At 56.1% G+C, this 18,603-nt stretch overlaps 1 protein-coding gene across 1 annotated transcript in view; it reads right to left on the reverse strand.

Moving 5' to 3' along the window:
- MEGF11 (multiple EGF like domains 11) overlaps positions 1-18,603 on the reverse strand; it is an 88,220-nt gene that overhangs the window by 56,858 nt on the left and 12,759 nt on the right. Inside the window, 3 exon segments of the mRNA XM_078854947.1 lie at positions 2,842-2,942; positions 7,253-7,354; positions 13,166-13,302. Of these exon segments, the coding sequence (XP_078711073.1) occupies positions 2,842-2,942; positions 7,253-7,354; positions 13,166-13,302 (340 nt within the window).

Raw genomic sequence — 18,603 nt, forward strand, 5'->3', positions numbered from 1 at the left:
TCAGCAAAATCGCGATTCACGCAGTCACGGGTTCCACACCGCTCGCGATGCGTGGTGCGTCGCGGAGGCCCGCGGGCATATGTCCTGTGACGATGATCGTGGTGCTCATTTGAGACTGAGTCGACCTAGGGGAGGCCCAGCTATTCGTCAGCGGTGTTGGGTGGCCGTGAGCGGGAATTAAATTCGGGTCGCGGGGTTCGTAGCGCAGCGCGCCAATCACAACGCCGCCGTTCCGCACACAACAACAACAACAACCGCCATTCGCCACAAAGTAGCGGTGACGTCACCACGACGCTTGTGCCAGGCCAAGTGCACATTGAGGCCACGTGAAGTGTCGAACGCCCGCTGGCAGGAGGTCACGGGGCAGACCCAGGTGCCGCACACACACACCCTGACACACACACACCCTAACACACCCTGACACACACACACCCTGACACACACATGCTCACTAACACACCCTGACACACACACACAAACCTTGACACACACACCCCTGACACACACCCTAACACACCCTGACACACACACCCTAACACACCCTGACACACACACACAACACACCCTGACACACACACACACCCTGACACACACATACCCTAACACACCCTGACACACACACACCCTGACACACACACACGCACCCTGACACACCCTGACACATACACACCCTAACACACCCTGACACACACACATGCACCCTAACACACCCTGACACACACACACACACCCTAACACGCGCGCCGTCGTGTGACACCTCGAGGCAAATGAGCCCCGCGCCTTCTGAAACGCTTCCCGAGATGAACCCTCACGAGTGCAGCAGCAGCGGCAGTAGCAGCGGCAGCAGCAACATCAGCAGCAGCAGCGGCATCAGCAGCAGCAACATCAGCAGCAACATCAGCAGCGGCAGCAGCAGCAACATCAGCAGCAGCGGCGGCAGCAGCAGCAACATCGGCGGCAGCAGCAGCAGCGGCGGCGGCGGCAGCCTCGACTCGCGACAGAAACCACAGCACCCCCCCCCCCCACGATTCTGCCAAACTGCCCCCCCCCCTACTCTACCCCCCCCCCCCCTACTCTACCCCCCCCCCCCCGCCACCACCGACTCCACACCCCCCCTCCGCTCCAAACAAAAGCAACCTTCTGCTTCAGCTGGCACCATCACACAAATAAACAACACCCCCTACCCCAATATCACACCCCATCACCGCCGCCGCTCTGCTTGTTTCCCTGGCAACAGACAATACTTGGTGTCTCGGGATGACCCGAGGTTCTGGGCTGAGCAGTGAACCACCGGGGGGCTCGCAACCTGCACCCGGGAACAATGGGAGACGAAGCAGCCAGAGCAGCGGCGGCGGCGGCAGCGGCGACATTGCTGGGAGACAAAGGCGGCGCACGTGGGATGCGTGGAGATGAGGAGGAGGAGGGGGGGGGGTCACGTTTGCCGCGATGTTGGTCATTGATCCCTCTGCTATGATGGAGGAGGGTCATGACCCAAAATGTCATCAAAAGTTACGATATTGTTCATTTGCGGTCATAAATGGTCGTGTGTTAACTGTGCGCGTGGAGCGTTGATCATGGTGTGTGCGTGTGTGTGTGCGCGCGTGTGTGTGTGTGCTTTTGATGCTGACACCGCTGATCACGCTCCGGATATGAATACGACTGATGCTGATGAGGTGCTGATGATGCGCATGATCACGATGTCGATGGCATTGCATGCGAGAGTATTATTGATATGAACATAATGATCAAAGTGACACTCGAATCGCTCACATTACAAAGGCTCGTGCTAACGAGTTGCTGACGGTTTGAACAATCACTGCGATCCATGATGACAATGAGGGTGCCTGGTTTTTTTTCCCCCCGGAGACAAGAATATTCCAAGTTGACTCCGTCGTGAGCATCAGCGCGCCGATTGCATTTGAGTGGTATTGTTCCCATCGGCGGCACGGTGAGTCACTCGCATACCCAGCAAGCAAACGCAGTCGCCAGAGAGAAGGAGAGAGAGAGAGAGAAGGAGAGAGCCCGTCCGAGAGTAATTGAGCAAAATGTGCAAATACATCACCCCCCACGGCGGCCACTTAGCCCGCATCAACTATCAAGACGTCCTGTTAGCGAGCACCTGTTCGGTGCGCCCCAATGCACAAGTGGCTCGTGTGTGACTGTGTGTGTGACTCTGTGTGAGAGTGTGTGTGACTGTGTGTGTGACTGTGTGTGTGTGACTGTGTGTGTGACTGTGTGTGTGACTGTGTGTGACTGTGTGTGTGTGTATGACTGTGACTGTGTGTGCCTGTGAGTGTGTGTGACTGTGTGTGGCTATGTGACTGTGTGTGGCTGTGTGACTGTGTGTGACTGTGTGTGAGTGTGTGTGACTGTGTTGTGTCTGTGTGTGAGTGTGTGTGTGACTGTGTGTTGTGACTGTGTGAGTGACTGTGTGTTGTGACTGTGTGTGACTGTGTGTGACTGTGTGGGGGAGCGGTGGCACAGCGGGTTCGTGCACGACGCTACGAACCCAGCCACCCGAGTTCGATTCCCGCTCACGGCCAATACCAGTGACAGTAACCTGAAGCGGTCCTGGGCCTCTTTTAGGTCGACTCGGCCTCAAATTAATACTTGGTGCCAAGTGTAATCATCGCGACTAGGGAGACAAAGGCGGCCGTGCGTGGTGCTGGTCACCCACCCCCTAGTTTGCCGTGCCGACTTTCATAGGTGCTCGCTAACAGCACTTGCCCCAACAGCAGCCAGCTATGGCTGCACGGGGGGAGCTTTGTCTTTTGTGCGAGTGTGCTGTTTGTGTTGTTGTTGTTGTTTGTGTTGTTGTTGCGTGTCCCTGCTGAGCCTTACGGACGCATCCGTCGGCGCTCTCGTCGTGTCCGGGGCAGCACTGCGCGCGCCTGCGGTACATGGTGCGCACTCCGCGGCGGTAGGCGGTGCGGTAGCTGACCCTGACGCAGCAAACGCACGAACGCACACACACACACGTACACACACGTACACACACACGTACACACACACACGTACACACACACACGTACACACACACACACACACGTGTACACACACACAAGTACACACACGTACACACACACATGTACACACACACACGTACACACACACACACGTACACACACACACATGTACACACAGACACGTACACACGTACACACACACATGTACACACACACACGTACACACACACACACATGTACACACACACGTACACACACACACATGTACACACACACGTACACACACACACACATGTACACACACGTACACACAGACACGTACACACACACACGCACACACACACACGTACACACACACACGTACACACACACATGAACACACAGACACATACACACACTCGTACACACACGAACACACAGACACATACACACACACACGTACACACAGACACGTACACACACACACACGTACACACACACACAGACACACACACAAATTCAAGGATCACTTAAGTTGTCATACAATGTTTGTCCGAGTGCTCTTAATGCAGCCCCTATTTTAATTTCAGCCCACACACGGTGGGGGGGGGGGAGTAGCAAGCAAAGTGCTGGTGTGTAAAATCCACGCCAGCCACTCGATCTAGAGGCACTGCCACCACTGCTGCTGAAACGTGGTTACGCAACACAATACACCAGAGGTGGGACAAAGTCATTGTTATGCAAGTCCAAGTCGAGTCGCAAGTCATCAAATTCATGACTCGAGTCTGACTCGAGTCCAAGTCACATGACTCGAGTCCACATCTCATAGGTGGGACAAAGTCATTGTTATGCAAGTCCAAGTCGAGTCGCAAGTCATCAAATTCATGACTCGAGTCTGACTCGAGTCCAAGTCACATGACTCGAGTCCACACCTCTGCAATACACACATCGACAGTGCAGCCCACATCGTGTTAGAACACACACACATGCGAATGAACACACACACATATGCGAATGAACACACACACAAAAACTACAGCTCACGGCAGAACTCTCCGCGACTCACAACCACGCCCGACCGCCTTTGTCTCCCTATTGACGATGTTTACACACCGCATCAGCTACTAATTTGAGGCTGAGTCGACCTAGGAGAGGCCCGGGACCTGTTCAGATAATCGTCACTGGTGCTGGTGGCCTTGAACGGGAATCGAAATCGGCTCGCCGAGTTCGTAGCGCAGCGTAGCGCCAACCGCTGCGCCACCGCTCCCCACACACGCGGGCTCACACGCACAGAGACACACGTGGGCTCACGCCGCGAGCCACGGGCGCGCAGAGCATGGGCAGCAGGAGCTGTGATGGGCGCGATTGGCGAGTGTCACGGCGTGGCTGCCCCCCCACCCACTGTGTGACTCTCACTGCACACGAACGCGCGCGTGAACACAGGCAGGAGGGCACGCAGCAACACGGAGGTGTGTCTGCGAAGGCACGGACAAAGGAAGACCTTTACGCGGACACACACACAAAGACAAAGATCCCCCGTGTAGGCTTAACAGATTGTTGGAGGCAAGTGCTGTTAGCGAGCACCTATGAAGACCGCAACGGCACACGAGGAGGTGGGTGGACAGCACCACGCCAGGCCGCCTTTGTCTTCCCTGTGGCGAGGTTTTACACACCGCACCAGGTACTCATTTAAGGCTGAGTCGACCTAGGGGAGGTCGCTCAGAACCCGCGCGCAGCCGCTCAGAACAGAGGGGCGATCCTCTGAGCAGATGACCCCCGCACACGACACGGATCAGCCCCCCCGGCCGCCCCTCTTCGCTGCAATTCCCAAGCGAGCTCGGACCGCGTGGATGAGCGCAGGAAACATCCCGAGGAGAGGCAGAACCCCCCCCCCCCACTCAAGCGTGGAGCTATCGCCGCTCCAAAGTCCACACACAGCGGTCAGAACCCCCTCCACTCACTCGGTGTGTCCTGCCAATCATCTGACTAGGGTCTCGCAGCCCGCGGGGGCTTGTGAGTTTGAGCACAGACGATGGTGTCACCAACATGAACATCACCATCAACGTTATGCAACCCAGACCACAAACCCATTGAGACTAAACGTTTTTTAGGCGATATCTGTGGAGACAAATACGGTAAAGGGGCATTATTTATTCTATTCTTGGCATTCTCTACAATGATGCGTTATGATTATTCTGCGTCACGTGCTGTTTAGTCGTGCGTCGAACGAGGAGCCACACCGAACAGAGAGGGCCCTTGCCTACGAACATCTGGGCAATTCACCAGCATTGACTCAAGCAAAGCCCGACTCTGCTGCTGATGAGGTCTGAATGTCGAACCGGCGCCGAGTTTGCTCTTATGAAACCAATGCTGCTGATACAGATGCCCTCCCGACGGATGCGATGTCCTATGTGGAGTGACGAATGCGGGCAGGAGGAGTTATTTTACTCACTAACATCTACGCAGCGACGCTCAACGATTGTTCCGCGTTGCGTGCGTTTGGTTTCAAAGGGGACCTGACATTCACTGGGTACATTCACAACGACTCATTCGTCCCGGAAAGCCACCGGGATAAAACCCACGCGCGCGAGGGGACAATCCTCTATCCCCGTCGAGATGGAAAGAAAAAGGCGACGCGTCAACTTGCTGTGCCTACTTCTCCTGGCGAGCCCAGGGTTTGATGGCGCCTCTTCGGCAGTCTCACAACATCCGTGTGTGATCGACAAACCCTCGTTTCTGCCTCCATAGCAGTGGATTGAGTGCGGGCAAGCCGCGTATCATCGCATGCACAATGGACCCGGAATCATCCACCTCGTAATAAAACCAAACATCCCCACGACTAATAATACATAGACGAGAAAATTAAACGCGAAACTACAATTCCAATTATATAAAATTATCGCGGCGGCACTGGGTGTAATTTAAAAGCATTTACGTTTCACGGGGATCAAACAAAGTCGTCGAAACGTTCCCTCTCATACCAAGCCAGGAGACTCAATTCCTATAGGCTTTTCGTTCATTGCAGGAATTTGAATGTGGAGTTAATAAAGCGGAGCCTCTACTCGCCAAAGCCTCAAATTCAAACGCCGGACGAGCGGATCTCTCCATCGTCGTCATCATCATCATCGCTGCGTTCAGCCAGGGTCGATCCATTGCTGGATGAAGGCCTCCCTCCCCAAGCCGCCACCACAAGTCATGATCCCTGCGATGCAACAACAATCGATCCGCCCAGCACGTGCACACAATCGAATTTCATCGCTCCATCTCCACCATGGACGATTTTTTCTCGGACGACGATAATAGTACATGGGTAAAAAGTATTGTTGATCAAAGTTAATTGATCATTATAATGTATATAATAACGTAGCACATTAATGGGCAGTCGCCTGGTTGGGGAATAACAAAATAATATAAAATCTCTACGAGATCCTTTTGACTATCTCAATATCCGCATTCTTGTCGGAAAGTGGAAAGCCTGTATATATATATATATTTTAACGAATATTACATAATTAAGATGACGATTATGTACATCCCTGGGTGGTCCGCCAACCCCCTTTACTACAAAGGCGTGGGCTCGTTATGGCTCGCGAAGCGTGGTTTAACAGCGGCGGCTGTAAATATAATGAATGTGGTGGCGCTCCGCGCTCGGGAGAGGCGCTAATTTGGCCCCGCAATTGCGCGATAATCAATGCCCATTGTGAACACTCGCGGAGGCGGCACGAGACACGGCATCGACTCCTCCAGCATCGACGACTCTTCCCACCACCACCCCCACCACCACCCAATCGCCCGTGTTGTTCCATCGATTGTGAATGTGTGGAGCGTGCTTGCGGGCGTGTGACGGACAGAGGTGTGTGTGTGTGTGTGTTGGAGTGTTTTATTTTGTTTGTGTGTGAGATAGAGAAAGGGGAGCGATGGCGTGTAGTGGTTCTGTCACTGCGCTACGAACCCGGCGACCCGAGTTCAATGCAGGCTCGCGACCAACAACAATCGCGAGTATTTTAACTCGTCCAGGGCCTCCATTAGGTCGACTCAGCCTTAAACGAATACCTGGTACGGTGTGTGAAACATACGCATTGGGGAGACGAAGACTACCCAACCCCCTGGTGTGCCGTGCGGGCCTTCATAGGTGCACGCTCACAGCACTTGCCCCAACAATCTGTTCGAGGCTATATATGGGGGAGATATAGATATTGATGCATAGGCTGTATTTTATATGCGGGGGGGGGGCACACCGACGTTAAATGGGGCAGGAGCTAGCCCCCCAGCCCCCACCCCCCACGGGGTCACGTGGGCGCACACACCTGTGTCTCGTGCACTTGAACCAGTTGAGGATGTCTGTGCAGCGCGTGTAGTACACCTGGTCGTAGGGGTGTGCGTACGACTCCTGCACAGTCAGGGCGTAGCTGCAACAACAACAACAAACAACATCCACAACAACAATAATTTGAGCAATAGCACGAACATTGGCGTCATTATCTTCAAACACAATAACATCATCATCATCATCATCAACTGATCCATCATTACCCTTGACAGTATCAACAACAACGACAGCCACCACCAACGTCAGCTACAGCGAGAGAGTGGGGAGAGAGAGCGAGAGAGTGAACGTGCGAGGGAGAGTTGTGGAGAGAGCGGGAGAGAGAGAGAGAGGCAGCCCCCCCCCCCCCCCGTGATCCGAGCCCAGGAATCGAGGGGGCCTCTGCTGGTGACGCGAGGAGCTCCGGGCGGCGAGGAGGGGAACAAAAGAGGAGAAGCGATTTCGCCCTCCCATAAATTTTAGCGCAATTAATTAGCCGTGGCTTCTTCTCTGGCGGCGAGTTCGTCAATCGGTCTCGTCAATTACCGAGGCACTTGCCCCACAACCCACCCCCCCACACACAGCGCTGATTGCCCCTCCCCCACATCCACCACCGTCCATTCACCACACGCCCCCGCACTCCCCCTTATTTCGACAACCACGTGCTCTCGCCCACTGACGTCACCCTCCAGTCAACCCCCCCCCCACCCCCCAAAGACAAAGTTCCCCCGTATAGCCTGAGCATTCTGTAGGGGCAAGTGCTGTTAGCGAGTAGCACCCATGAAGGCCGGCACGGCACAAGAGGGGGTTGGTGGTGAGCATCACGCTCGGCCGCCGTTGTCTCCCGAGTGGTTATGTTTACACACCGCACTGGGTGCTCATTTGAGGCTGAGTCGACCTAGGGGAGCTCCAGGACCGGCTGACATAATCGTCACTGGTATTGACCGTGAGCGAGAATCGAACTCGGGTCGCCGGGCTCGTAGCGCAGCGTAGCGCTAACCGCTGCACCACCGCTCTCCATTTATCTCACATCGCCTACCTCTTATTCCCCCATTAATACCTCTTCATATCATCATCCTCCTCCTACACCACACCAGCCTCTTCCTCCTCCTAACCACCCCCCCCCATTCGAACCTCTCCGATCGGCGAGGTGGGTTCAGCGGTGGAAGTTATCGGCTCGCAGCAATCGGGAGGCTGCGAGTTCAGATCCTGGTCGGAGGGGGTTCACTCAGTCCATCATCCCTCTGGGGGCCGAACAGATGAGAAGCATTCTGCGAGAGAGCCAACTTTGCTGGCTCGCGGCTGCACTCGAAGAAGACGGCATTCTCGATGCTCATTAGAGCAGGAGATTGCCTGGACGTCGTGCTTCCCTCTACCGCCCTCATCTTTACACCACCACCTCTCTCCTCTTTACACCACCACCTCTCTCCTCTCTCCTCTTCCCTCATCCTGCTTCTCCGGCTCCTTTCACCGCCACTCTCCCCTCTCTTCATCCCTCCTCCTCCTCCCCTTCTCCGGCTCGTTACACCGCTAACCCTCATCCGCCCCCACCTCATCCTCCTTACACCACCGCCACCCTCCCCTCTCCCTGCTCCTTACACCTACTCTGTCTCATCCTCCTCCTCCGCGTCTCTGACATGAGTGTTCTCGAGAGGACGCGATGTGATTCTCGGCAGGGAGATCGCGGTCACGACTGTCGATACTTTTCATTTATTTACTGCCTGCCGGTCGCGCCCTTCGCTCGCTGCCAATCAGCTTGGAGGGTTTTGTGTTTCGTGACTTTTGATCGATGCACGTTGGGGGAGGCGTTCGTCCAGCAGTGGATTTCCCCAAAGGTGCTGTCTGTGCATCTGCATGCAGCCGCGTGTACGCCCAATATTATCACTGCCAGACTTCAGCTTTTCTCGCCCCCTCTTGAACATTCGCTAACATTTGCATAATTCACCCATGACCGGCCCCAATTCATTAGACACGACGGCGCATATGCGCATTAGAATATTTAGAGCGCGTGTGAACCCATTTACAAACATTTTATCCAACACCGCCCTCGTGTTCTCACGGCACTGGAAGTTAGTTTGCACGTTTCGCGATTACATCCCCTTAACAAAACAAAATCAGCGGTGGGACTTAGACATTTCTCTCGGAGCTGTTTCACGCAACTTGGCTGCTTGCAGCTGAAGCCAAGAAGCTGGTAATTTCTTTCTACATTACAAACAGTCGGCGCACTGGCAAAACGAGCATTGGCTCCGGTATTTTTGGTGGAGCAATTTAAGCGTGAACGTTTGCACGTTGAACTTCGTTTGCACCGCACGTAGCCAACCGCGCGAGTCGGGAGGTTCGCGGGGTAATGTCTTCGAGTGGCGTTCGGGACTATCGACTGAGTGAGTGGCAGCCAGGGAACCCGGGAAGTTGCGCGCGTGGCCGGACGTGCATCGCGGAGATGGAGTGTTGAATTCGCGGGATCGTGAGAGATGGTGACGGTTTATAGGGAGGCCTTCGTCCAGCGGTGAATAGATCGTGGCTGCTGACAGCGATGACTTGCGGGTTTTCCCACCAACACAACTCACCAGAGCCAAGGCGTTTTGCACCACGCCTTTGGTGGAACAATGCACACCCATTTGTCTTCCCACCAACAAATTGTTGGAAGCTGTCTTGGGTGGGGGGAACCACAACCCCCCACACCGCCCCCCCTCTATATATTATCAACAGAAATAACTCGCTGTAAACCATCATTACTGTCCACACGAGGATGTGACACAAGATTAAACATTGCAGCACCGCAGAGAAGTTCACATTGCATGTGGCGCGATACCCTTTCCGGAGAGCCCATTCCATCCGAATAGATGTTTATGTTTTGCTGCAGCTGGCATTATTACTAAACATTACTTTTTTAATAATTCACATTTTGCAAACCTGCTCCACTCTCCCACCGCCTCGCTCTTCCCCGTATCCCCAGGACCCTCCCCGCCGGTTTCCCCCTTCCCGCTCCCTCCCTACACCCCAACCAGCCTCTTTGAGGAGGTAAACAGTGAAGCATAAATAAAGTCAAGTGAATAAAAGACTGCGGACGGAGGGACCAGACTTCAAATGAGAATTTTAGGCTCCGGCAATAAAATCTGGCCCCGTGAACACGGGGTGAGATGAAAAGTCACTGCTCACACTCAGCCAGCACCCCACCCCTCAACCCCGAGCGAGCGTCACCTCGAGCCCCGTGCGGGGATCTCGGTCTATTACCATAATTTGCTCAAACAACAGCGGTGTTGGCGATAGAGCGACACTCTCCCTCCCCTCTCTCTCTCTGCCGTCTCGCCGCTGCAGCCTCTCCGTGGACCGAGGGGGCCGGCGTCCAAACAAGGCAAGCTGAGCACTACGGTCAAGCAAGGGAGCCTCCGCGCCGACGCCGCTTTTGTGGTTTACAACGAATTGAATGACCTCGAATTGTGGTCGTATGCTGACGCGTCACTCCGCACCCCCCTCCCGTTAGCAGCTCCGTTTTTTGTAAATCCTCTGACATTTCTCTGGCAGAAATGACGGACGAGGCTAACGCCGGAGTGGCGGCCAAAGGATGGAACGCGCTCGAGTTCGCCGTGGTCCAATGGGCAGGCTGGACGACCAGGCCTGCTGGCGTGCGGGAGCTACAGTGATTGTTCAATCGCCGGACCGCAGAGATATGGTGACGACTTAAGGGGCAAGGACTTTCATCCAGCAGTGGAGAGATCATTGCGTATGATGACAATGATGGTGATAGTTATTGAAGTAATACAAGAGTAATGCTATTCGTTGGCTGTGGTTCAGAAAAAAAAATCGAATAAATAAACGGAGGACGGCGGGGGGGCAGAATCCTTGGAGGATTTGGCAGTCGGTGCGGGTGATCCTGAAGTTGATCTAGGGTTGAAGAAGGATTCCGTAAAGGATTGGGTCACAGGCAGAGGAGAGGATCAGGCGCTTCAGCCTGGACTTGAACATGGACTGGACTTAGGGACAGGAGTCTGTGAACGCAGCAGCCACAGCGGTGTCAGATCTACGTGTCGATCTGACAGCCGACTCTACCCACGAGTCTCTATACTCGTGATCGGGAGGATCCTGCCACGTTGGGATGTTTGTCGGATTCCATTCTCGAGCGTTTTTCTTTTTGCCTTCATCTGGGAGGGAAGTGAATAACCCGGAGAAAATCCCACGGCCCATACGCGGGTTCGGCTGATCAATGCTCAAAGCTCCGCACAGATAGATTCAAGAATCAAGCTTCGATACGGACTCCCATCATCTGGCCACATCGCAGCCCCAGCCTATAACACCTAGCATTCTCAGGTAGCCCCCCCCCCCCCCGATCCAAGCACCAGCATGCAAAGATCCGCACGGACGGGTTCACGAACCCACTCGCCGTCAACGGCCGCCATCCCTCCCCAGGCCACTCGCGGGCCCGCGAGAACGAGTGCGAGGGGCGCACTGATCTCGTAGCCCGTCCACCGACCCGCGCCTCCGCGACCCGCCGGAATCTTCTGTCCGCCCACGAAGTCGAGCGACGCCGGGGCCCCCGGGCACGCGGTCGTAAACTCGCCGCGATTCATTCGGTGAAAGCGACGCCGCCCGCGAGAAGGGGCCGTTAAGAACGGAATTAATTCCCCATAAACTAATTAAGCCATCAATGTGCAAATGCGGCGCGTGGGCTGCGTGCGTGTGTGCACTACACACATACTGCGTGTGTGTACTACACACATACTGCGTGTGTGTGCTACACACATACTGCGTGCGTGTAGTGCACACACGCACGCCAGGCCCTGGCTCGCCAAGTGGACTAATCGCCATCGGTTTCCCATCCGTACGGGGCCTGAGTGTGCGGCTTGTCCCCAATGCAAGCCGCACTGCTCCGGTTTTCCTGCCACGTGTGTAGCAGTGCTAATAAACACTCACCACGGATCTGCCGTGTAAAATAGTGGGGCAGCTGGCTAAACGGGTCCATCATCCGTGTAACAAATCAAATGAACTCATGAATTGGCTGAACACACGTCTTAACTAAAACGTCTTAACGCAGTAGGAGGACCCGTCTAAAAGGAGCCCTACGACTCGGTGTGGCTCTCCTGGATACATAAATAAAGGTTCGTGAATTTCGAACGGTGTGGTGGGGGGGGGGGAAGTGGGGGGGAGGAAGTGGGGGGGGGGGGAGGTGGGGGGGGGGGGAGGTGGGGGGGGAGGTGGGGGGGAGAGGTGGTGGGGGGGAAGTGGGGGAGGAAGTGGGGGGAGCGTGACCATGGTCAGAACCCCACCACCCCCGCTCGCCCTCGCTCGTGGTCTAACCGCAGCTTCGGTGAGCCGCAGTGATCGGAGTGTGTCCGGGTGTTTTGAAAAAAAAAAAACTGTCGTTATCATCATTACCATCAATCGCAGCCAATCATCAACATCTATATATGTTAGTTACAATCATCATCACCATCGTCGCTTTACAGAAACGGGTGGGAAACTGGGGAGAGAAAGAGACGCAGGCAGAGGAGAAGAGGTGGCTTCTTGAGCCTGGATATTGATCAGGGCCAGGGGGTCGGCAGCACGGTGGGCTGGAGGGGGTGGAGCTCCAGACACTGAGCGGGCAGCAGAGGGGGGTGAGCGGCGTGAGTGGCAGCCGGGCCAAGGAAACAGCAGATGCGGGAAATGTCGCGCAGGCGGAGGAGGTGTGGAGTCCTGCAGAGCTGAGATGCGTGGGGAGAAAACGAAGTCTTAAGAGGGCTCACTGAGAAAAGGTCTTACCAACTTTTCACAAAGCGCACTGCACTCCGCGATTAATTCATCAATTTAGCAAAAAAATATCCAGTCGCGATTGATATTCCTGTTAAACCTGGACCGGACATTTTACCCACACCACCAACCGAGACCCCCCCCACCCACCCCCTGCGCCCCGCCCCCACTTCCCGCGCGTTCTGACCTCTCCCAGTGGCTGCACACGTTGGGGTCTTCAGGATCCAGGCTCCACGTGGTTCGCGCGAGGCTCACGATGCCGAGCAGCAGCAGCGGCAGCAGCGGCGGTGGCGGCTGCAGGAAGCGGAGACGCGGCATGGCGAGCTGGCAACGAGACAGAGAGAGACAGAGAGAGACAGAGAGTGAGACAGAGAGTGAGCTCGAGTTGCAGGGTCACGTCGCGTAATTAGGAGAGCCGGGGTAGAGTCGTATTTGAGTGACCTCACAACGCTCTGGGGTCAATGCGCGACCTTACGGGGTTACCCACACATGTTACCTGGCGATATTCGTTACCATGCAGGGACATTCACGACACGCTGTCTAACGCGACCTTCCGCGAACGTACATGACCTTCGAGGAAGAGTCATGATCTTGCAGAAACGTACAAAGATCCCCCGTATAGCCTGAAAGAGACGGTTGGAGCAAGTGCTGTTAGCAAGCACCTCTGAAGGTCGGCACGGCACACGACGGGGTGGGTGGCTAAAACCTCGCCAGGCCGCTTTTGTCTTCCCAGTGGTGAGAACCCCTTCTCCCCGCTCTCCCCATCCCCCTCTCTAAACAGCGAGGGGGGATCTCGTGCTTACCTTGAATTTGGTTGTCATAACTGACCCAGAGCGTGTTGGTGACCACCACATGAACAACCACCCTACCACCCCTCCCCCACTGTGGTGACCACCACATGAACACCCACTCTACCCCCCCCCCCCTGTGGTGACCACCACATGAACACCCACTCTACCCCGCCCCCTGTGGTGACCACCACATGAACACCCACTCTACCCCCCCCCCTGTAGTGACCACCACATGAACACCCACTCTACCCCCCCCTGTGGTGACCTCCACATGAACACCCACTCTACCCCCCCTGGTGACCTCCACATGAACACCCACTCTACCCCCCCCCTGTAGTGACCACCACATGAACACCCACTCTACCCCCCCCTGTGGTGACCACCACATGAACACCCACTCTACCCCCCCCCTGTAGTGACCACCACATGAACAACCACTCTACCCCGCCCCTGTAGTGACCACCACATGAACACCCACTCTACCCCCCCCCCTGTGGTGACCACCACATGAACAACCACTCTACCCCCCCCCCCTGTGGTGACCACCACATGAACACCCATTCTACCCCCCCCCTTGGTAACCACCACGTGAACAACCACTCTACCCCCCCCTGTGGTGACCACCACATGAACAACCACTCTACCCCCCCCCGTGGTGACCACCACATGAACACCCATTTCTACCCCCCCCCCTTGGTAACCACCACGTGAACAACCACTCTACCCCCCCCTGTGGTGACCACCACATGAACAACCACTCTACCCCCCCCCGTGGTGACCACCACATGAACACCCACTCTACCCCGCCCCCTGTGGTGACCACCACATGAACAACCACTCTACCCCTCCCCTGTAGTGACCACCACATGAACAACCACTCTACCCCGCCCCCTGTGGTGACCACCACATGAACAACCACTCTACCCCTACCCTGTAGTGACCACCACATGAACAACCACTCTACCCCCCCCCTGTGGTGACCACCACATGAACAACCACTCTACCCCCCCCCGTGGTGACCACCACATGAACAACCACTCTACCCCCCCCCTGTGGTGACCACCACATGAACAACCACTCTACCCCCCCCCCCCCCGTGGTGACCACCACATGAACAACCACTCTACCCCCTCCCCCGTGGTGACCACCACATGAACACCCACTCTACCCCCCCCCTGTGGTGACCACCACATGAACAACCACTCTACCCCCCCCCCCGTGGTGACCACCACATGAACAACCACTCTACCCCCCCCTGTGGTGACCACCACATGAACACCCACTCTACCCCGCCCTGTGGTGACCACCACATGAACAACCACTCTACCCCCCCCCCCTGTAGTGACCACCACATGAACACCCACTCTACCCCCCCCTGTGGTGACCACCACATGAACAACCACTCTACCCCCCCCCCCCCGTGGTGACCACCACATGAACAACCACTCTACCCCCCCCCCCCCCGTGGTGACCACCACATGAACAACCACTCTACCCCCCCCCCCGTGGTGACCACCACATGAACAACCACTCTACCCCCTCCCCCGTGGTGACCACCACATGAACACCCACTCTACCCCCCCCCCTGTGGTGACCACCACATGAACAACCACTCTACCCCCCCCCCCGTGGTGACCACCACATGAACAACCACTCTACCCCCCCCCCCTGTAGTGACCACCACATGAACACCCACTCTACCCCCCCCTGTGGTGACCACCACATGAACAACCACTCTACCCCCCCCCCCTGTAGTGACCACCACATGAACACCCACTCTACCCCCCCCCCGTGGTGACCACCACATGAACACCCACTCTACCCCGCCCCCTGTGGTGACCACCACATGAACAACCACTCTACCCCTCCCCTGTAGTGACCACCACATGAACAACCACTCTACCCCGCCCCCTGTGGTGACCACCACATGAACAACCACTCTACCCCTCCCCTGTAGTGACCACCACATGAACAACCACTCTACCCCCCCCCTGTGGTGACCACCACATGAACAACCACTCTACCCCCCCCCGTGGTGACCACCACATGAACAACCACTCTACCCCCCCCCTGTGGTGACCACCACATGAACAACCACTCTACCCCCCCCCCCCCCGTGGTGACCACCACATGAACAACCACTCTACCCCCTCCCCCGTGGTGACCACCACATGAACACCCACTCTACCCCCCCCCCCTGTGGTGACCACCACATGAACAACCACTCTACCCCCCCCCCCGTGGTGACCACCACATGAACAACCACTCTACCCCCCCCCCTGTAGTGACCACCACATGAACACCCACTCTACCCCCCCCTGTGGTGACCACCACATGAACACCCACTCTACCCCGCCCTGTGGTGACCACCACATGAACAACCACTCTACCCCCCCCCCCTGTAGTGACCACCACATGAACACCCACTCTACCCCCCCCTGTGGTGACCACCACATGAACAACCACTCTACCCCCCCCCCCCCCGTGGTGACCACCACATGAACAACCACTCTACCCCCCCCCCCCCCGTGGTGACCACCACATGAACAACCACTCTACCCCCCCCCCGTGGTGACCACCACATGAACAACCACTCTACCCCCTCCCCCGTGGTGACCACCACATGAACACCCACTCTACCCCCCCCCCCTGTGGTGACCACCACATGAACAACCACTCTACCCCCCCCCCCCGTGGTGACCACCACATGAACAACCACTCTACCCCCCCCCCCTGTAGTGACCACCACATGAACACCCACTCTACCCCCCCCTGTGGTGACCACCACATGAACAACCACTCTACCCCCCCCCTGTAGTGACCACCACATGAACACCCACTCTACCCCCCCCTGTGGTGACCACCACATGAACACCCACTCTACCCCGCCCTGTGGTGACCACCACATGAACAACCACTCTACCCCCCCCCCTGTAGTGACCACCACATGAACACCCACTCTACCCCCCCCCTGTGGTGACCACCACATGAACAACCACTCTACCCCCCCCCCCGTGGTGACCACCACATGAACAACCACTCTACCCCCCCCCCGTGGTGACCACCACATGAACAACCACTCTACCCCCCCCCCCCCGTGGTGACCACCACATGAACAACCACTCTACCCCTTCCCCCGTGGTGACCACCACATGAACACCCACTCTACCCCCCCCCTGTGGTGACCACCACATGAACAACCACTCTACCCCCCCCCCGTGGTGACCACCACATGAACAACCACTCTACCCCCCCCCCCCTGTAGTGACCACCACATGAACACCCACTCTACCCCCCCCTGTGGTGACCACCACATGAACACCCACTCTACCCCCCCCCTGTGGTGACCACCACATGAACACCCACTCTACCCCCCCCTGTGGTGACCACCACATGAACACCCACTCTACCCCCCCCCTGTGGTGACCACCACATGAACACCCACTCTACCCCCCCCCCTGTGAGCAGCATCCCTCCCTACAGCCCCCTCTATCCTCACCTGCCAAATTCAACAATAAACCAATTGAATAATTAATCCCACATCTTCCCCTTTCTCCCCAATGCTCATGACTTAATTCCCCACCTTACCTGCACCCTCCCCCACATCCTCCCTCCCTTGTGTGTGCGTATGTTAAACCTCTTTCACACTGCACGTAGCCAACCGTGCCAAACGCAGGTCCCTTCTAACCTCCGAACCCACCATCTGCTCCCCCAAATAATTGCGTCTCGTCTCCTAGCTCGTCGGTGCCCCCCTCCTGCCCCCCTCCCTCTCCCGTCGCGGCTAATGACCCCTGCGCGAGTTATCTCTCCACTCGAGTCGGATAAGCGCCCGCCGCGCGTCGCACCCGTCACACTGAAGGCGAATTAAACGGCGTGGCTGTGTGAAGCTGCCAGAGAATGATGAGGAGATGGTCAATGAACGCACACAGACCCCCCCCACCCCGCTCCCACACCAGCCTCGCCACAACCCATGGGCGAATATGGACCCTTGGGGCAATGCTCGTCTTGCACAATGATGGCAGCAGCAGCAACAATGTGTTCTTCGGGAACTCCGTGCCAATGTCGAGGTCTGCTGCTGCTCGCCAGAGGGCTTCAGTGCGAGAGAGAGAGAGTTCGTGTAATGTTGCTGTTCCGTTGAAATAGCGCAGACTACAGCGGCCCGTACTTTGTGTTGCATGGCCACCCTCCCCCGACTGTGGCTTGTCTGGTGTCTGTATGCGCATCTGCGAGTCTCTCTCGAGCTCTACGTTGTCTCTATGGGGTTACGATATGCTCCATAGTTTGGGTTTCAGGACCACAAGCTCACCAACCGTGGGTTGTCTTTAATCTCCCATTCATGAAGTTGGAGCAATTACTCAAGCATAGTGAAACGAAGACCCCCTTGCATAGCCTGAGAAGACTTTTGGGGAAAGTGCTGCTAGCGAGCAGCACTTATGAGGACCTGCACCGCACACAAGAGCGTTGATGGTCAGCACCACGCCCGGCCGTTTTTGTCTTCCGAGTGGCGATGGTCACACATCGCACCAGGCACTCATTTGAGGCTGCGTTGACCTAGGGGAGGTCCCGAGAACCGGTTCAGATAATCGTCACTGGTGTTGGCCGTGAGCGCGGATCAAACGCTGGTCCGCTGCGCTCCCCGACACACACACACGCACGCAATCACTCACACGACCTCATGAATACAATCCCTTGAATGACATTATATAACCATGTGTAACAAAACAATATTATTATTTTATTCCTGGGTAGTAAGTCTTATTTCTTCATTGCTTATGCCCTAAAAGTACAGAAAGTGGTTATTATTCCCCACAAACTTTGCTTTTGTGACCAGGAC

Source organism: Lampetra fluviatilis, chromosome 3 (assembly GCF_964198595.1).
Source record: "Lampetra fluviatilis chromosome 3, kcLamFluv1.1, whole genome shotgun sequence".
NCBI classification, from domain to species: Eukaryota; Metazoa; Chordata; class Hyperoartia; order Petromyzontiformes; family Petromyzontidae; genus Lampetra; species Lampetra fluviatilis.